The 17,255-nt window shown below is 43.9% G+C and overlaps 1 protein-coding gene across 4 annotated transcripts; it reads left to right on the plus strand.

Moving 5' to 3' along the window:
- Positions 1–5: 5 nt before the first annotated feature.
- On the plus strand, positions 6–6,797 carry PFN4 (profilin family member 4). 4 transcript variants are annotated; one of them, XM_019827847.3, is made up of 5 exons: positions 6–113; positions 2,344–2,472; positions 2,836–2,973; positions 3,787–3,892; positions 6,580–6,797. In XM_019827847.3, the coding sequence occupies exons 2-5, from the start codon at positions 2,356–2,358 to the stop codon at positions 6,606–6,608; spliced, it is 390 nt and encodes a 129-aa protein (XP_019683406.1). In that variant the 5' UTR covers positions 6–113; positions 2,344–2,355; the 3' UTR covers positions 6,609–6,797. The 4 variants fall into 4 exon arrangements, with proteins under 4 accessions (XP_019683406.1, XP_044910804.1, XP_019683408.1 ...); XM_045054869.1 differs by lacking the exon at positions 6–113 and adding an exon at positions 244–649; XM_019827849.3 differs by lacking the exon at positions 6–113 and adding an exon at positions 245–574.
- Positions 6,798–17,255: the final 10,458 nt, after the last annotated feature.

Genomic DNA, 17,255 nt, shown 5'->3' on the forward strand with positions numbered 1-17,255 from the left:
CTGTGCCGCGACAGACGACGACGAGTCAGAATTCTGCGGGGCTCAGGGCCTCGAGAGCAGCCCCGGAACTCCCGAGCCGCACCCAACTGCGCTCCTCAGGTCCAGTCCCGCGGGTTTGTAACCTGGACACCTGTGGTGCCCGCACTAGTGGGCGGGTCGTGGTTAGAGAGCCAAACCGTAGCCCTTCTCGGTGACGGGCAGCCATCGCAGCCAATAGCGAGGCACATCGCCTTCCCGCCCCGCCCTCCCCCGCGACCGTTGACGGGACGGCTTTCCCTGAGTGCTTGGTTCCTTCTGCCTCCGCCAGGCTCACCGTGCTCCTCTGAGCCCTCTGGGCGTCTCCCGGCCAACCGGACTAGACAGTGGTCCTCCTTCCTGGCCTCCAGTCCCACTTCAGGAAACACCCCAGGGATGACCGGGAAGGGGCGCTGCCCTCAGAATTATCCCTTAGAAGGACGAGTGTTTGTGGAGGTTTCCCTTATGAAGACGGGAAATGTCGCTTTAAATGCGTTAAAGGTTTATTCAGTCCCCTGTATCAGAGCCTATAGTTGGCGCTGATGCTGGTCTGCGAGCGGTAAGAGAATGTGAGGACTCAGGATCAGCTGATCTCATTCAGCCTTGCTTAGATCATTGGCTGTGCATCCCGCAGGTGTTTTTCGCTTTGGGGTTTATTTTTATTTTTATTTTTATTTTTTTATAGTTTTTTTTTTCAATATATGAAATTTATTGTCAAATTGGTTTCCATACAACACCCAGTGCTCATCCCAAAAGGTGCCCTCCTCAATACCCATCACCCACCCCCACCCCTCCCTCCCACCCTCCATCAACCTTCAGTTTGTTCTCAGTTTTTAAGAGTCTCTTATGCTTTGGCTCTCTCCCACTCTAACCTCTTTTTTTTTTTCTTCCCCTCCCCCATGGGTTTCTGTTAAGTTTCTCAGGATCCACATAAGAGTGAAAACATATGGTATCTGTCTTTCTCTGTATGGCTTATTTCACTTAGCATCACACTCTCCAGTTCCATCCACGTTGCTACAAAGGGCCATATTTCATTCTTTCTCATTGCCACGTAATATTCCATTGTGTATATAAACCACAATTTCTTTATCCATTCATCAGTTGATGGACATTTCGGCTCTTTCCATAATTTGCCTATTGTTGAGAGTGCTGCTATAAACATTGGGGTACAAGTGCCCCTATGCATCAGTACTCCTGTATCCCTTGGGTAAATTCCTAGCAGTGCTATTGCTGCGTCATAGGGTAGGTCTATTTTTAATTTTCTGAGGAACCTCCACACTCTTTTCCAGAGTGGCTGCACCAATTTGCATTCCCACCAACAGTGCAAGAGGGTTCCCGTTTCTCCACATCCTCTCCAGCATCTATAGTCTCCTGATTTGTTCATTTTGGCCACTCTGACTGGCATGAGGTGATATCTGAGTGTGGTTTTGATTTGTATTTCCCTGATGAGGAGCGACGTTGAGCATCTTTTCATGTGCCTGTTGGCCATCCGGATGTCTTCTTTAGAGAAGTGTCTATTCATGCTTTCTGCCCATTTCTTCACTGGGTTATTTGTTTTTCGGGTGTGGAGTTTGGTGAGCTCTTTATAGATTTTGGATACTAGCCCTTTGTCCGATATGTCATTTGCAAATATCTTTTCCCATTCCGTTGGTTGCCTTTTAGTTTTGTTGGTTGTTTCCTTTGCTGTGCAGAAGCTTTTTATCTTCATAAGGTCCCAGTAGTTCATTTTTGCTTTTAATTCCCTTGCCTTTGGGGATGTGTCGAGTAAGAGATTGCTACGGCTGAGGTCAGAGAGGTCTTTTCCTGCTTTCTCCTCTAGGGTTTTGATGGTTTCCTGTCTCACATTCAGGTCCTTTATCCATTTTGAGTTTATTTTTGTGAATGGTGTGAGAAAGTGGTCTAGTTTCAACCTTCTGCATGTTGCTGTCCAGTTCTCCCAGCACCATTTGTTAAAGAGACTGTCTTTTTTCCATTGGATGTTCTTTCCTGCTTTGTCAAAGATTAGTTGGCCATACATTTGTGGGTCTAGTTCTGGGGTTTCTATTCTATTCCATTGGTCTATGTGTCTGTTTTTGTGCCACGCTTTGGGGTTTATAATCTCAGGTGATTCCGATGTGAACCACTGACATAACTAGAAAATTATGAGCAGTGATTTTCTAAGCTCACTTAATAACCTGCTTTGTGAACTGTGATTTTCTATTATTCTATTTTCCTCTTTGGATATTAGGTAACGGACCACAGTTTTCACACTGAGACCTGTCCAAAGGGTCTTAGGGAGGTTTGTATTCTCATAGGGTGAATCGTATCAACTGCGGTTCCCTTTTTCAGGGCTGAGGGAGCATGAGCCATTTGCAGAACTTACTGTTAGATACCCTCCTGGGAACAAAGCATGTGGACAGTGCAGCCCTCATCAAACTCCAGGAGCGAAGCTTGAGTGTAGCATCACCAGGATTTAGTGTAAGAAAAAGCCAGTTTGGGCATAAGCATTACAAACTCTTTCTGTAAAGAGCCAGAGTAAACATTTTCGGTTTCTGGGCTATATGGCCCATGTCACAAGTACACTACTATGCAGTTTTAATGGGGAAACAAGCAAGGACAGTACATTAAAAAATGGGTGTGACTGTGTTCCAATAAATCTTTATGAACACTGAAATTTGAATTTCATGTAATTTTTACATATCACAAAATATACTATTTGTTTTTTCCAATGAGTTAATAATAGAAAAAAACATTCTTAGCTTCCAGGCCTACAAAAACAGGTAGTGGGCCAAATTTGGCCAGCCTGCCATAGTTTGCCCACTCCTAGTCTAACTTTTGCAGGTAATGCCCAGTGATGTCCGAACTCTTGTGAATGGATTCGCCAAGAACCCTTTGCAAACCAGAAGAGAAGGACTGTATTTCAAGGAAAAGGACTACAAATGTGTCCGGGCAGATGACTATTCTCTTTATGCTAAGAATGTGAGTGTTCAAGATTTGAAGACGGCTAGGTAAAAAACCTTAAGAATTTGACTCCAATTTGCTCTGTCCCTACTGATCCCATTTATAAAACAAACTGAGCCCATTACTGCAGTGGCAATGTCTGAGACAGCAGTCTAATGCCAGGAAGGCATAAGTAAAAGAAAGTATGAACAGAGAGCCTAGCTGAGAAATACTCATTCCAGAATCTGTCAACTGAACCTTGCCTAAAGTATCTCCTTTCACTACTCCATACTCTACATCCTCTTTCTTAAAAAAAGAAAAGAAAAAAGAAAAAGTCAGCATTCATGTGCTTAAAACCTCTCTTGGCTCTCTGTTGCCTGTAAGGAAACAAGGAGATGAAATTCACATTTATTGGATGCCCTATATTATGGCATAAGCATACTTCATCCGTATTATAAAGTAAGTAGCCTCATTTTTCAGGTGACGAAACTGAGATTTAACGAGGTTAAATAATTCTTCCTTAGTCATGCAGCAGAAAATGGAGGTGCCGGGATTCAAGCCCAAAGCTGTCCAATTCCAAAATGTATAACCTTTTCATTATATCATTTGTTCTCATTGAGATAGGGGTAGATTACAATCAGCTGGGGAACTTTCTCAAAACACACATGCTGTTATTACAAGTCTGAAATTTTTTGAGAAAAGACAACTAAATTAGTGGAAAAATATCTGTCCAAAAACAGATGTTTATCAGCGTTATGGAAGTAAAGAAGTGGCAAGAAATGTGGCTGAAGTGCAACTGCTAGTCCTGTGACAAGAACCAAAAGAAGGGCATTCTGTTTTACTCTTACCCAGGAAAACACTGGTGTGGTTGTTGTGAAGACCCATCTGTATCTTCTGGTGGCAACTTACACTGAAGGCATGTATCCTAGTGTTTGTGTGGAAGCCACAGAGAAACTGGGTAAGTTTGTCTCCCTATGCCTGTCTTCGTTCCCTATGGTAGTGAGGCCTTCTGACTGCCAGTAACTGAGAACCAATTCACACCACCGAGGGCAGAAAGGAGGAATTTATTGGAAGAGTACTGGAGTTAGTGCAGCTGAACCACAGGGAAAATGGACTCCAGGGACAGAAATACCGCTAGAATGCTTCTCTAGTCTCTTTTTTTCTCTTTCTTTCTTTCTTTTTTTTAGATAGAGAGCATGAAAGTGAGTTCAAGCAGGGGAGGGGGTAGAGGAAAAAAAGGGGGAGAGAGAGAAGGAGAATCTTACGTAGGCTCCAAGCTCAGTGCGGAGCCCAATGTGGGGCTCAATCCCACGGCCCTGGGATCATGACCAAGCCAAAATCAAGAGTCAGATGCTCAACAGACTGAGCCACCTAGGCACCCCTCTAGTCTGTTTCTAAGGGCATCAGCTTTGTTCTGTCCTATTGCAAAGCCTTTCCTGGCTGGTATCATGGCCAAGGCTCACATACTGCCTCTTAATTTCTTTTAGGACACTGATTTGACAAGTCTTGGGTCATATGGTTTACCCCTATATCAGTCAGCTTTTGGGAGGTTAGGGGTGAGGAAGGCAGCAGGGTAAAAAACAAAACGAAACAAAACAAAACATAAATGTTAACTGCTGGGGGCCACCCTATGTAAAGGAGCCTTTTACAGAAAAATTACTGAGCCAGGCAGCTACCTTATTGATGTCTACTGCATTCCTCTTCTGTGTCTTTATGTTTTTGAATGAAGATCTAATATAGGACTAACTGGGAAATTATACCTATGAGAGTTGAGCTTAATGAATGATAAATTATATTTGTGTTCAGATTTTTAAATGTAAACCTAAGTTCCTAAAAAAAGTTGGGGGGGGTGGTTACTTGAACACTCCTTTAAGATAGTAGAATCCTCTACTTCTACTAGTGAGGAAAGCAGCCATTCTTTCATTCTTTCAACACATATTCAGTGATGATCTACCATGTGTGTTTTTCTATCCAAATAAACAAGGATATCAAAGCTGTAAGCAGACATAGTCTCTACCTCCCAGGCCTCTATACATGCTGTCTAAAAATAAGTGTCCCTTTCAGCCCTGCCCCTTCACATTCAGTTGTCAAATTCCTAATCATCAATGGAGACACGAGTCAGTTCTTGGGCTATGCACTATGCATATTCCCGCTATGCTATGCATTTTATGCATACCTTTACTATCATTGCCATTAGAGCTCTTTGTTTACCTAGATTGTGAGCCCCTAGAAGATAAGAATTGTGTCTTAATCTCCTATCTCCAGTACCTAAAACAGCCTCTAGTGTTGAGTAGGTAATTAATACATGTTTGATGAACAAATAAATGAATAGCCTCTGCCTAGCAGAATCCGGGAAGGCTCCAGAGAAATGAATCTTAAAAAACTGAGAAATTAAGTACCATCACAGAAACACACACACACACACACACACACACACACACACACACACAAATGTATGTATGCACAGAACTTCCCAGTTGTTATAGTTTCCTGTCATGAAGTGTCATAAACCATGCTACACAGCTGGCAATGAGGTATTCTAAGAGTAAATAGGACTGAACCTGAAGAAGACACAGAAGGAGTGACCTCCAACATGGGAGGAACAGGCAATTACAACCACCAAGGTCCTTTTCTGGGCAGGTGTCAAAATTTGAGGGAAGTTCAGTTTCAGTAGACTAGGGCTAGAACAGGAAGACAGAACAGAGACATGTAGATTTGGTTTAATTATATAATTAAAGGTATCCAGAAGATGAGGCTAGGGAAAGGGGGAATTAGGCTGTCAAGAGGCCAGATTCTATCCTATCAACTGGGGCCCAGGGCTAATTCCCCAGGTCTCCCGTGGAGACCAGGGAAGTTGCCTCAGCCCTGTAAAGTAGATTCTGTGGCTGGCGGTAAAGGTTGAGGTTCTTGTTTACAACCACAAAATACTCCAAAGAATCTATACTAGTTAGAAGGAGATAGCTGACATCATGCTACTAAAATCCTACTGCTCAAGGCATTTGGGTGGCTCAGTCAGTTAAGCAACTGACTTTGGCTCAGGTCATATCTCACAGTTCATGAGTTTGAGCCCTGCATCGGGCTCTGTGCTGATAGCTCAGAACCTGGAGCCTGCTTCAGATCCTGTGTCTGCCTCTCTTTCTCTGCTCCTCCCCTCCTTGCTCTCTCTCTCTCTCTCTCTCTTTCTCTCTCTCTCTCTCTCAAAAAATAAATAAATAAAAATCCTCCTGCTCTAGGAAGGGATGGGCTATCTTGGAAGTGGTTGGATTCTCATGAAGGATGATTGAGGCCTGACACCCACTCAGGAGCCAGTTACTTATCTCATTACTTCTGTTTCCTTCCCTTGTTTTTCTTTTAATTATATTTTTCACTATCAAAAAATTATATCAAAATTATACACGATAATTACAGAAAATTTGGGAAATAAAGAATTATAACTATATTTAAATGTTTTATTATGAAAGATTCTAAGAAACATATATATCTTTGAGAGCAGCGATGGGTATTAACTATCCAGTCATCCTTGTATGTCCAGCATCTGGCACATGGTAGTCACTCCCAATGTCTGTGGAATAAATAAATTAATGAATCACATTGTGGTGATAATTTGCTGCTCACAAGTAATAACCATGTTCTGGTTTCTTTCAGGAGAATATCTAAGAAGAAAAGGAAATTAAGTCATCAAAGGACCATGAAAACCAGCTTTTGTTATTATAGGAAATCAATTCTAAAGAAAAAGTAATGCCTTATTTTGTGATTGAAAAACACTAGGAAGAAGGTACCAAAAAGGAAGAATGAGTTAAGGGAGCGATGTTTCTTATTTCAAGAGATCCTCTTCTTTAATTAGAATTCTTTGATAAGCTTTACCTGTTTGTTTGATTTTTTTAAGCATTGGTTATTGGTATGAATGTAAGGACATTGATAGCTGCACGGGCATATCTGTTGAGAGACTCCTCCATGAGTCTCTTGGACTCCCACATCCTGCTGAGTATGTCAAGAGTGCAAGGCCCTAACCACTCTTCACCCAGGGCATTTCTCAGGGTTATGTTCCAGGAAGCAACCCCGAAAAATGAAGTAATGTCTCCCTTTAGAGCAAAGAGCGAGCTTTCTTACTGCTTGCTATAAAAAAAGGTAAGTTCCCTGAACTCAGTGTTGTTGCCCTATAATGCTGCTCACCACATGTGTGACAGCCATCTGGTCCACATCACCCCTGTAGGATTTGGGGAGAAGGGCAACACAAAGGCCACCCTTTGGGCCGTAGTCAAAGTATTTGATGGGCATTCCATACTCCCCACCATCTGCAGGCATCTGATTTTGTTGAACATTGGAAATGGCCTTTCAAAAATCAACTCAAGGGCGCATGGGTGGCTCAGTTGGTTAAGCGTCTAACTTTGGCTCAGGTCATGATCCCATGGTTCTTGGCCCCACGTGGGGCTCTGTGCTGACAGCTTGGAGCCTGGAGACTGCTTTAGATTCTGTGTCTCCCTCTCTCTCTGACCGTCCCCTGCTCACACTCTGTCCTCTCTCTCAAAAATAAATTAACACTTAAAAAAATCAACCAAAAAAAATTTTTTTTTAATCAACTCAAAAAGATTTTTGACTCTGTCTCCCTTCCTTCCTCCTAGTCCACACAACTTAGTATGGGCAATGAATGCAGTCATCTCCAGAAAGGGTTCATCTGCTGTTTACCTCCAGGGTGATGATCAGGACAATAAGGGTGGGGAGTTATACAACCGATTTTGAAAATTTAGTATTCCATCCTGTCCATGATGCATCTTTCTTTCCCCTAACAGCAACTGCAGGCCAACCTGGTTGGCACACCCTTCAGGTGTCCCTGGGGAGGGAACATCTTACACCACTGGCATCAGGTCTTAGACCTTTTGCAGTTCTTGACATTATCAAGCAGCAAGGTACAGTTTTCTGAATTCTGAAAACATGCTATCTGGGGATTTCCATGTAGATCTACCTACAGATTTTGGAGTCAGTCCCCATGCCAATGATTTCTCCTTGTAAATCATTGACTTCTGGATTTTATAACTCAGTCATGTGCATTATACACCCACTCTCCACATGCTGTCAAGCTGGGGTTTTGAGCCTGCGAGGCAGAAGTTCTGGCCCTGGCCCGTGGTAATCTCTAAAGTGCTAGAGGCCATCATGAAGCCTCTTGCCTGCTCACCAGCTGGTCAGCCAGCCTTTCCTAGACACATACTCACTGCACTGCTAGGTGCCTGGGGGGCCCTTTTTGTAAACCACCTCAAGGCAAATGCCTCACTACCTACAGCCAACATAGATAGACCTGCCCAGTTACTTCTACAATTCTTATTATAAAGTTCCAGCTGTGTCCAGCTATTCAGAGAGACCCACCAAAGTGACCCTTTGGTGTAGCCACACAGTACCTGCAGAGGTGTCCTGGCCAGATGATCTTCTGGTCCAGGGGTCTCCAAACTAAAGAGATTTGTGTCCTGGTGGTCCACAAAGACTTTAGAAGGGGCACACAGGCGTGAATGGATTTAAGTGATTAATTTTTTACCAGATCCTCAACTTCCATACGTACTTGCCTAAAACCGCTGTGGTTGAGGAGTCTCATGTCAGCTCTAGCTTCCCACCTCCCCTCCCCAAGCACCCTTCCCCCAGTACACAAAAGGAAGGTATGCTCTCATTCAGCCCCAGTCTTGCCATGATGCTTGGCTTGGAGTACAAAAACTGCAGTGTGCCAGAGGAAAGGAAAACTCTCAATATTTTTTAACGTTTTTAAATCCATCCTCTACTGTCAAAAAATATATGTGGAGAGATCCATGAGAATAAAGTAAAAAGCATTAGTGAGAAATAGTGAAAATCTTTGTGTCATAATTGTTCTATGAGAGGAAGGCTTTATGTCTTACCTATATTTCTTTTTTTAATGTTTATTTATTTTGAGAGAGGGAGGAGGGGAGAGGCAGAGAGAGATTGGGAGAGAGAGAATCCTAAGAGGGAATGAGATCAAGATCTGAGCCGAAATCAAGAGTCGGACACTTAACCGACTGAACCATCCAGGCACCCCTATATTTCTTAAAATTCAGAATTAAGATGATTGTTGGAGCACCTGAGTAGCTCTGTTGGTTAAACTTTGTGAGTTCGAGCCCCACGTCAGGCTCTGTGCTGACAGCTCAGAGCCTGGAGCCTGCTTCTGACCCTGTGTCTCCTCCTCTCTCTGCCCCTCCCATGCTCATGCTCTGTCTCTCTCTGTCTCTCAATGATAAATAAACATTAAAAAAAATTTTTTTAATATGAATAGGACATGTATTTAACATAACTATTTGAATTGAAAAATGAGAAACCTCTGATAGAAAGTAATTTTATCTGGCTGATTATTTAACAATGAGGATTGGCTTTGCCAATAAGAATGTCACAGATGTTTTTCATAATTAAGTCTGCAGCTTCAATGTATGAATACATTTTAATGAAAATGTATTTGAAATATGTGATAAGGTAGAAGGATATTTATTTATTTATTTATTTATTTATTTATTTATTTATTTATTTGTGTTTACTTTTGAGACAGAGAGACAGAGAATGAGTGGGGGAGGGGCAGAGAGAGAGGGAGACACAGAATCCCAAGCAGGCTCCAGACTCTGAGCTGTCAGCACGGAGCCCAACCTGGGGCTCCAACTCACGAACCGTGAGATCATGACCTGAGCCGAAGTCCGACACTTAACCAACTGAACCACCAGGCGCCCCTAGAAGGATTTGATTTTTAAAAACTGTCGTAGCAAAAGTGTGTTGAGGGGCGCCTGGGTGGCTCAGTCGGTTGAGCGTCGGTCTTTGGCTCAGGTCAGGATCTCGCGGTTCGTGAGTTCGAGCCCCGCGTCGGCCTCTGTGCTGACAGCTCGGAGCCTGGAACCTGCTTCGGATTCTGTGTCTCCCTCTCTCTCTGCCCCTCCCCTGCTCATGCTCTGTGTCTCTCTATCAAAAATAAATAAAATGTAAAAAAAATTTTTTTTAATCTGAAAATTATTTTTAAAAAAGTGTATTGAAATTAACATTTTTACTTTCCAAATCCTTTGTGAGTATATCAATTTTTTTATTTAAAAAAATTTTTTTAAATATTTATTTATTTTTGAGACAGAGAGAGACAGAGCATGAACAGGGGAGGGGTAGAGAGAGAGGGAAACACAGAATCGGAAGCAGGCTCCAGGCTCTGAGCCATCAGCCCAGAGTCCGACGCGGGGCTCGATCTCACGGGCCGCAAGATCGTGACCTGAGCTGAAGTCAGACACTTAACCGACTGAGCCACCCAGGCGCCCCTGTAAGTATATTAATTTAAACAAGGGGCCTTAGGGCGCCTGGGTGGCTCAGTCAGTCACAGCTCAGGTCATGATCTCACAGTTCAAGGGTTCAGGAATTCGAGCTCGTGGAGCCTGCTTGGGATTCTCTTTCTCTTCCTCTCTTTCTGTCCCTCCCCCACTTGCCTTTTCTCTCTCTCTCAAAATAAATAAACTTAAAAAAAAGTGCCTCTAAGTGAAAAAATAGTAGATATAATTAATAATCATGTGATAAATCTTCACAAAGCTTTGTTTGTATAATTCCAGAAGCTAAGATCCTGAACAACACTTAGGGGTGGGTAACAAATCCTTTACAGGTTGATTGGTTTCCAAGTCTTTGCTTTCAACAAAATTGAAAAAAGACCTAATTAAGTTGCCAGCTAATCTTTGAAAATAATTTTTGATGATAGATCATTATATAGTTTTTAATCATATAACTCAGAGGTATTCAGAGAATTGGCTGACATTTCTATAATGAAATTTCTCTTTCCCATCTAATTTATGCAAATTAGATTCCTCAGAGCTTGTCTATAAAAATGAAAAATAGGAAGAGAATTTATGTTGATCCCAGTCTCATTCCAGCAATGAGTAATATTCATCCACAGACATAGTAATTACTTGGAAAAATTCAACCCCACCAGTGGTCATTAAGAGATATCTTTCCAATAAAATTCTACTTTTCATGTTCAATAATTATTAATATTTGAAATAATACTTATAATAATATAAAAATTCAAATAATGTTTTGATCAATTGTGAACTAATAATATTGTAATAATAATAAATTCCAGAAGAAATGTAACACTCACAGCCCTATGGTCACAGGAAATAACTTTTTAAATTAATGTCAGTTTTTGTACACATTTTCTTGCAGATAACAATGATCAATAAAGCATGAAATGCAGCAGTATATAATTCTGTGAGAAAAGTAGAATGGAATATGAGTACAAGAAGAAAATTACATTTTAAAGCTTCTAACTGTTAAAGAACTGTTTGGGGCATTTTTAGTGGATGATCGTAGATATCAAATTGCTCTGAAATCTGGATTCTACTTGATACATTTAAAAGCCTTATATGAGTAGAGCACCTGGGGGGGCTCAGTTGGTTAAGCATCCAACTCTTGGTTTCAGCTCAGGTCACGATCTCACTGTTCATGAGTTTGAGCTCTGCATCAGACTCTGTGCTGACAGAATGGAGCCTGCTTGGGATTCTCTCTCCCTCTCTCTCTCTACCCCTCCCCTGCTTGCATGCTCTCGCTCTCAAAATAAATAAATAAACCTTTAAAAATAAGTAAATAAATAAAAGCCTGATATGAGTTTTAAAATGTTAGTATTTATGACCAGAAATCATATCTTTTACACTATTTACATTTAAGATTAAATATTTTAGATATTGCGGTGCCTGGGTGGCTCAGTTAATTTTGTCTCAGGTCATGATCTCATGGTAGTGAGATCAAGCTCTGGGTTAGGTTCTTCACTGGGTCCTGGGCATGGAGCCTGCTGCAGATTCTCTCCCTCCCTCTTTCTCTGCCCCTCCCCCACTCATTCTCTCCCTCCCTCTCTCTCTCTTTTTCTCAAAAAAAAAAAAAAGGAAAAAATATTTTAGGTATCAACTTTAAAATGTGAGTGGGGACAGACACATAGTTTTTGAAAAAGTTTTGTCTGTTCGAGACAAAATGTGAAGACCACTGCCCAGAGTAAGAAGTGCCTTGGGCATTGAGTCACGTGGATGGGTGCCCAGGAAGATGGCAGGGGCAGGTAGCCAAAAAGCAGACCCCGGAAGATGGAGGCAGAGGACTCCACCAGGCTGACTCCAAGTCTTCTCTCTCCCAGAGCCTTCCTAAGTCCCTGCTCCTAGGATTTGCTCCATCAAGCTCAGTGTGGAGTACGCACAGAGGGAGGGGAGAAAGAGCCCACAGAAAGGCCTGCAGGCACAAAAGCTGCATGAACAACCTAGACAAGAGCTGGCCCAGCTCCTCCAGGGAAGAGGGTCTGCTCCAGAACCATGAGTCACCACTGAGCTTGGTCACCAGAGAAGCTATTGTCTCAAGGTGACTCAGCAGCACTGTGCAAAACCCTTTGAAGGGGCCGGGAGCCTGCTGGACATCTGGACGAGATTCTTCCAGGCCCCCAACCCCATTTAACTTCAGCAGCAGCAGCAGCAGCAGCAGCAGCAGCAGCAACTGCACCTCAGATCACTTCCTCCACCCCATTCCTAACGCAGAAGATCTTGTTTGTTCTGCTAAAATATGGGGGATTGTGAAATACTGCCACTGCAAAGATTCCACCCAATCTCTACATGTAGCTCTTCACAGAAAGGGAACTAGAGCAGGAAAAGTTGCTTTAAGAAAAGCAGCCTGTTCTGTGGGGTGGCCACCTTCCTCCAGCAACAACGAAGACTGGCACTGGACCCCGGACCTGTCTCATCAGACCCACTTACTCACCCATGTGCCCCTCTTTCTGCAAGACAAAGCCAGTATTCCAGCCCTCAGTAGCCAGCAGCATTTTGGGACTCTAGACATCTAGACATGGGCAGAGCTGGAGCCCACGCTGCCAGCAGCAGTGGGAGATCAGACACCCAGCCATGGTTTTGCTGCCTGGCGGGAGTCAAGCTCAGTATGTCACCATCCCCGAAGGGCTCCTCATGCTCATGCCCATGCCCATCCTGGAGGACTGACCCTGCCCTAGGCGGCAGCTATCCCGAAGGCCTGGCTCACTGTCTTCTGGCCGCTACACTGCATGCGTGAGGAAGACCCTCAACCCCCAGAGACCCTTCCCGCTAGCCCTGCCCTGTCACTCCAAGCTAACTGCTGACACCAACTCAGGCCTCTGACTGCCCTAACCTTCATCTCTAAGCCCCTCACCGATGCTCTGACACACTCTAACCTTTAATCCCAATGTTGATGGGACCTGTCCCCCATGGAGACAACTGTGGACAATTTTTATGACCAATGTGAGGCAGAACCAAGCTTCTCAGAGCAGTTCCAGCTGCTTGTCCTCATCCCGAGAGGAAACTGTCCTTCTGTCCTTCTGCTGGGTCCCTCACAGGCAGTGGAGGAGACCTTCCTGTTCCATTCATCTGCTACAAAGAGGGAACAGAGCGGCCCAGCCATCTGTCCTGGGGGCTGTCTGTCCCAGAAGCTCCCTAGACTCTTAGCTCCCCACCCCCTGCTTTTTTTATTTTCTTAAGTGTATCTATTTATTTATTTGTTGAAAGAGAGAGAGAGAGAGAGAGAGAGAGAGAGAGAGAGAGAGAGAGATTCCCAAACAGGCTCCACCTTGTCAGTACAGAGCCCAATGCAGGGCTCAAACTCACGAGAAATGGCGAGATCTTGACCTGAGCTGAAACCAAGAGTCGGATGCTTAACTGACTGAACTAGCCGTGCACCCCAGGAGGCCCCTTTAGAACAATTCTGACCCTCAACCCTCTCCTTGCCTGCTGGATTGATTTTTTTTTTTCAACATTTATTTATTTTTGGGACAGAGAGAGACAGAGCATGAACGGGGGAGGGGCAGAGAGAGAGGGAGACACAGAATCGGAAACAGGCTCCAGGCTCTGAGCCATCAGCCCAGAGCCCGACGCGGGGCTCGAACTCACGGACCGTGAGATCGTGACCTGGGTGAAGTCGGGCGCTTAACCGACTGCGCCCCAGCCTGCTGGATTGATTTTGTACAAACCCAGTGCTGATCAAGGCTCCCTGAGCCCCAGAACTCTGGATGGCTCCTCACACTCAGTGCCTTCTGTGACCCAGGGCCCACCTGACCCTTGGCTTGTCTCTCATCACACCCTCAATACACTAGGTGGTTATCTTTCCAAAGCCAACCCTATAACTTCCCTCCCCTGTGCCGTTGCTGGCTCAGCATATTCTAACCTGGGTTGCTGCCACAGGAGGCGTACAAGAGGGGCTGAGAGGGCTCATCCCTCCTGGCACTGGGGATGTGGGCACAGCTGCCGTTCAGTTGGCCAGACTATTCAGAGCCATCTCCCTGGCGACCACGAGCCCCAAGGAGAAAATTGAGATGGCCTAGGCGCTGGGTGCCACAACGGGGTTTGGTTATAAGGAGGACTTCTCTGCAAAGAGGCTGAAGGCCATGCAGAGTACAGATGTGCATGTTTCTGCAGTGGCTTGTGCATTTGGAGGAAAGGCCAAACTGATCCTTACTCCCCAGCTCAAGGGAGCTGTCTTTTGTCCTACCTGCTCTTCTTCCATAATCTTTTCCTCCTCTTTTCTCTCTTGTATTAGTTACCTATTGTTGCATAACAAATTGCCCCCAAACTTAGTGGCTTAAAACAGCAAACATAGGGGCGCCTGGGTGGCGCAGTCGGTTAAGCGTCCGACTTCAGCCAGGTCATGATCTCGTGGTCCGTGAGTTCGAGCCCCGTGTCGGGCTCTGGGCTGATGGCTCAGAGCCTGGAGCCTGTTTCCGATTCTGTGTCTCCCTCTCTCTCTGCCCCTCCCCCGTTCATGCTCTGTCTCTCTCTGTCCCAAAAATAAATAAATGTCGAAAAAAAATTAAAAAAAAAAAAAAACAGCAAACATATATTATCTCACAGTTTCTATGGGTCAGGAACCTGGGAACAATTTAGCTGAGTCCTCCAGCTCAGGGTCTGGTGTGGTTACAGGGAGATATGGTTCATTGAGACTATGAGTGTAGCATTCCAACTCAATTTTTAAAATTTTAAATGTTTCATTTCTTTCACATAGCTCAACATATAAAGTGCTTATTCTTTTTTTTTTTTAACGTTTATTTATTTTTGAGACCGAGACAGAGCATGAACGGGGGAGGGTCAGAGAGAGGGAGACACAGAATCTGAAACAGGCTCCAGGCTCTGAGCTGTAAGCACAGAGCCCGACGCGGGGCTCGAACTCACGGACCGCGAGATCATGACCCGAGCCGAAGTTGGCCGCCTAACCGACTGAGCCACCCAGGCGCCCCATAAAGTGCTTATTCTTTTTGTATTTTGTATTTTGTTCCCTACCTCCCATGAGGTAGGCACTCTCTCCCAAAATAAGATATATAAAAATAACTCCATATAAAAAGATTCTGTATCTTTTTTCATGCTCACATGACCATATAAGTATGTGTATAGCCATATATATGCATATATGGACATTTGCCATTGTTTTACCAAAATGTTACTCTCATTAAATGAATGTTTCACAGAAATCCCTCTATGTCAACTGCTATAGCTCTAAGGCATTTTTCAAATGGATGTATGGGTTCATCATTTATCTAGCCATTCCCTGAGTAATGGGATTTATTTTGTTTCTACATTTTTTCTCTATGATCAATGCTGCAAGAAACATTTCTCTACATATGTCCTTATATACTGGCATTTATTTCTATAGAACAAACACTTCAGAAACATGTACTATACTGTCATTGTTATCATTATCATAGTATTGTCTGACATCTGGTAATATACTTACTACTGTTTTTCATATATTTCTTGGCGATTTGATATAGATGGCAAGAAGAGGGACAGTAGCTGATGGGCATTAAATTTTTTTTCTATTTTATTTTCTATTTTATTTATCTTATCTTATCTTATATTATCTTTTGAGAGAGAGCATGAGCAGGGGAGGGGCAGAGAGAGGGAGACAGAGGATCCGAAGCAGGCTCCACCCTGTCAGCGGAGAGCCAGACATAGGGCTCAAATTCACAGACCGTCAGATCATGACCTGAGCCAAAGTCGGATGCCCAACTGACAGAGCCACCCAGGCTCTGATGGGCATTTTTGTAAAACAGAAAGCTTTATGAAAAAACATAATTTGGGGGTGCCTGGGCGGCTCAGTCAGTTAAGTATCAGACTCTTGATCTTAGCTCAGGTCAGATTCAAGCCCCGTGTTGGGCTCCACACTGGGCATGAAGCGTACAAAAACATTTTTTTTTCTAATAACCTTCTTGCAAGAGGTGTGCTCAGCAGAGGGATGTAAATAAAGAGATAAGATTTTGCAATTGGCAGGAGAGACATATACAAGACAGCTTGCTGTAGTTAGAGCCTTGGACCAGGACCCAGAAGATATGAATTTGATTTTTGGCTCTGGCACTCACTAGCTATGTGCTCCTTGAAATCAAATTAGTCTTTCTATATCTGAGTTCCTTTCTAGTAAAGTGTTATGAAGAGCCAATGAGGATGCATGTGAAGAGGTTGTAAATTATAAGGCACCACAGATGTTACCTAACTTGTTTTTGTACAAGCACACACATGTGTGTATTCTTCTAAATCAGCACTTAACTGGGGGGGGAGGAAGAGGAGCAATTTTGACAGCCCCCCCCCCCCCGAAGATGTCTGGAAGCATTTTTTTATTGTCATGACTGGATAGTGGGTGAAGACCAGGATGCTGTTAAACATCGCACAATGCACAGGGCATTCTTTCAAAAATAAATAATTATCTAGTCCAGGGGCGCCTGGGTGGCTCAGTAGGTTAAGTGTTCGACTTTGGCTCAGGTCATGATCTCAGGGTTCCTGAGTTCCAGCCCTGCATAGGGTTCTGTGCTTACAGCTCCCAACCTGGAGCCTGCTTCAAATTCTGTGTCTCTCTCTCTCTCTCTCTCTCTCTCTCTCTCTCTCTGCCCCTCCCCCACTCACACTGTCTCCCTCGCTCAAAAATAAACATTAAAAATTAAAAAAAAAAAAAGATGTATCTAGTCCAAAATGTCAACAGTGCCAAATCTGAGAAACCTGATGTAGCCTATTTATACAACTTTAACCAGTCAAAATTGCCTCCCTGGGCAGCATCTTCCAGGCGCTGCTCCCTCATCCCCAGGAGGAAGAGCAGAACTGGTAAGGATCCCAGGACGGCTTTTACCTTCCCCTTTCTCCAATCCTCCTCAATTCTGTCAGCTGCACCCATCTTGCCCAACCATACTCAAGATGCTGGCCCTACAGTGTCAGTGAGTTAAAAGCCTGGCCTGGGTGGAAAATGGACCGATCGCCGGCCAAGAGACTAGTTCTCTAGAGAGAAGGAAGTTTTCTCTTCTGGAAGTGAGACTATAACAGGATTTCCGGCCAACCGAA

The sequence above is a fragment of the Felis catus genome, chromosome A3 (genome assembly GCF_018350175.1).
Source record: "Felis catus isolate Fca126 chromosome A3, F.catus_Fca126_mat1.0, whole genome shotgun sequence".
Lineage (NCBI taxonomy): Eukaryota > Metazoa > Chordata > Mammalia > Carnivora > Felidae > Felis > Felis catus.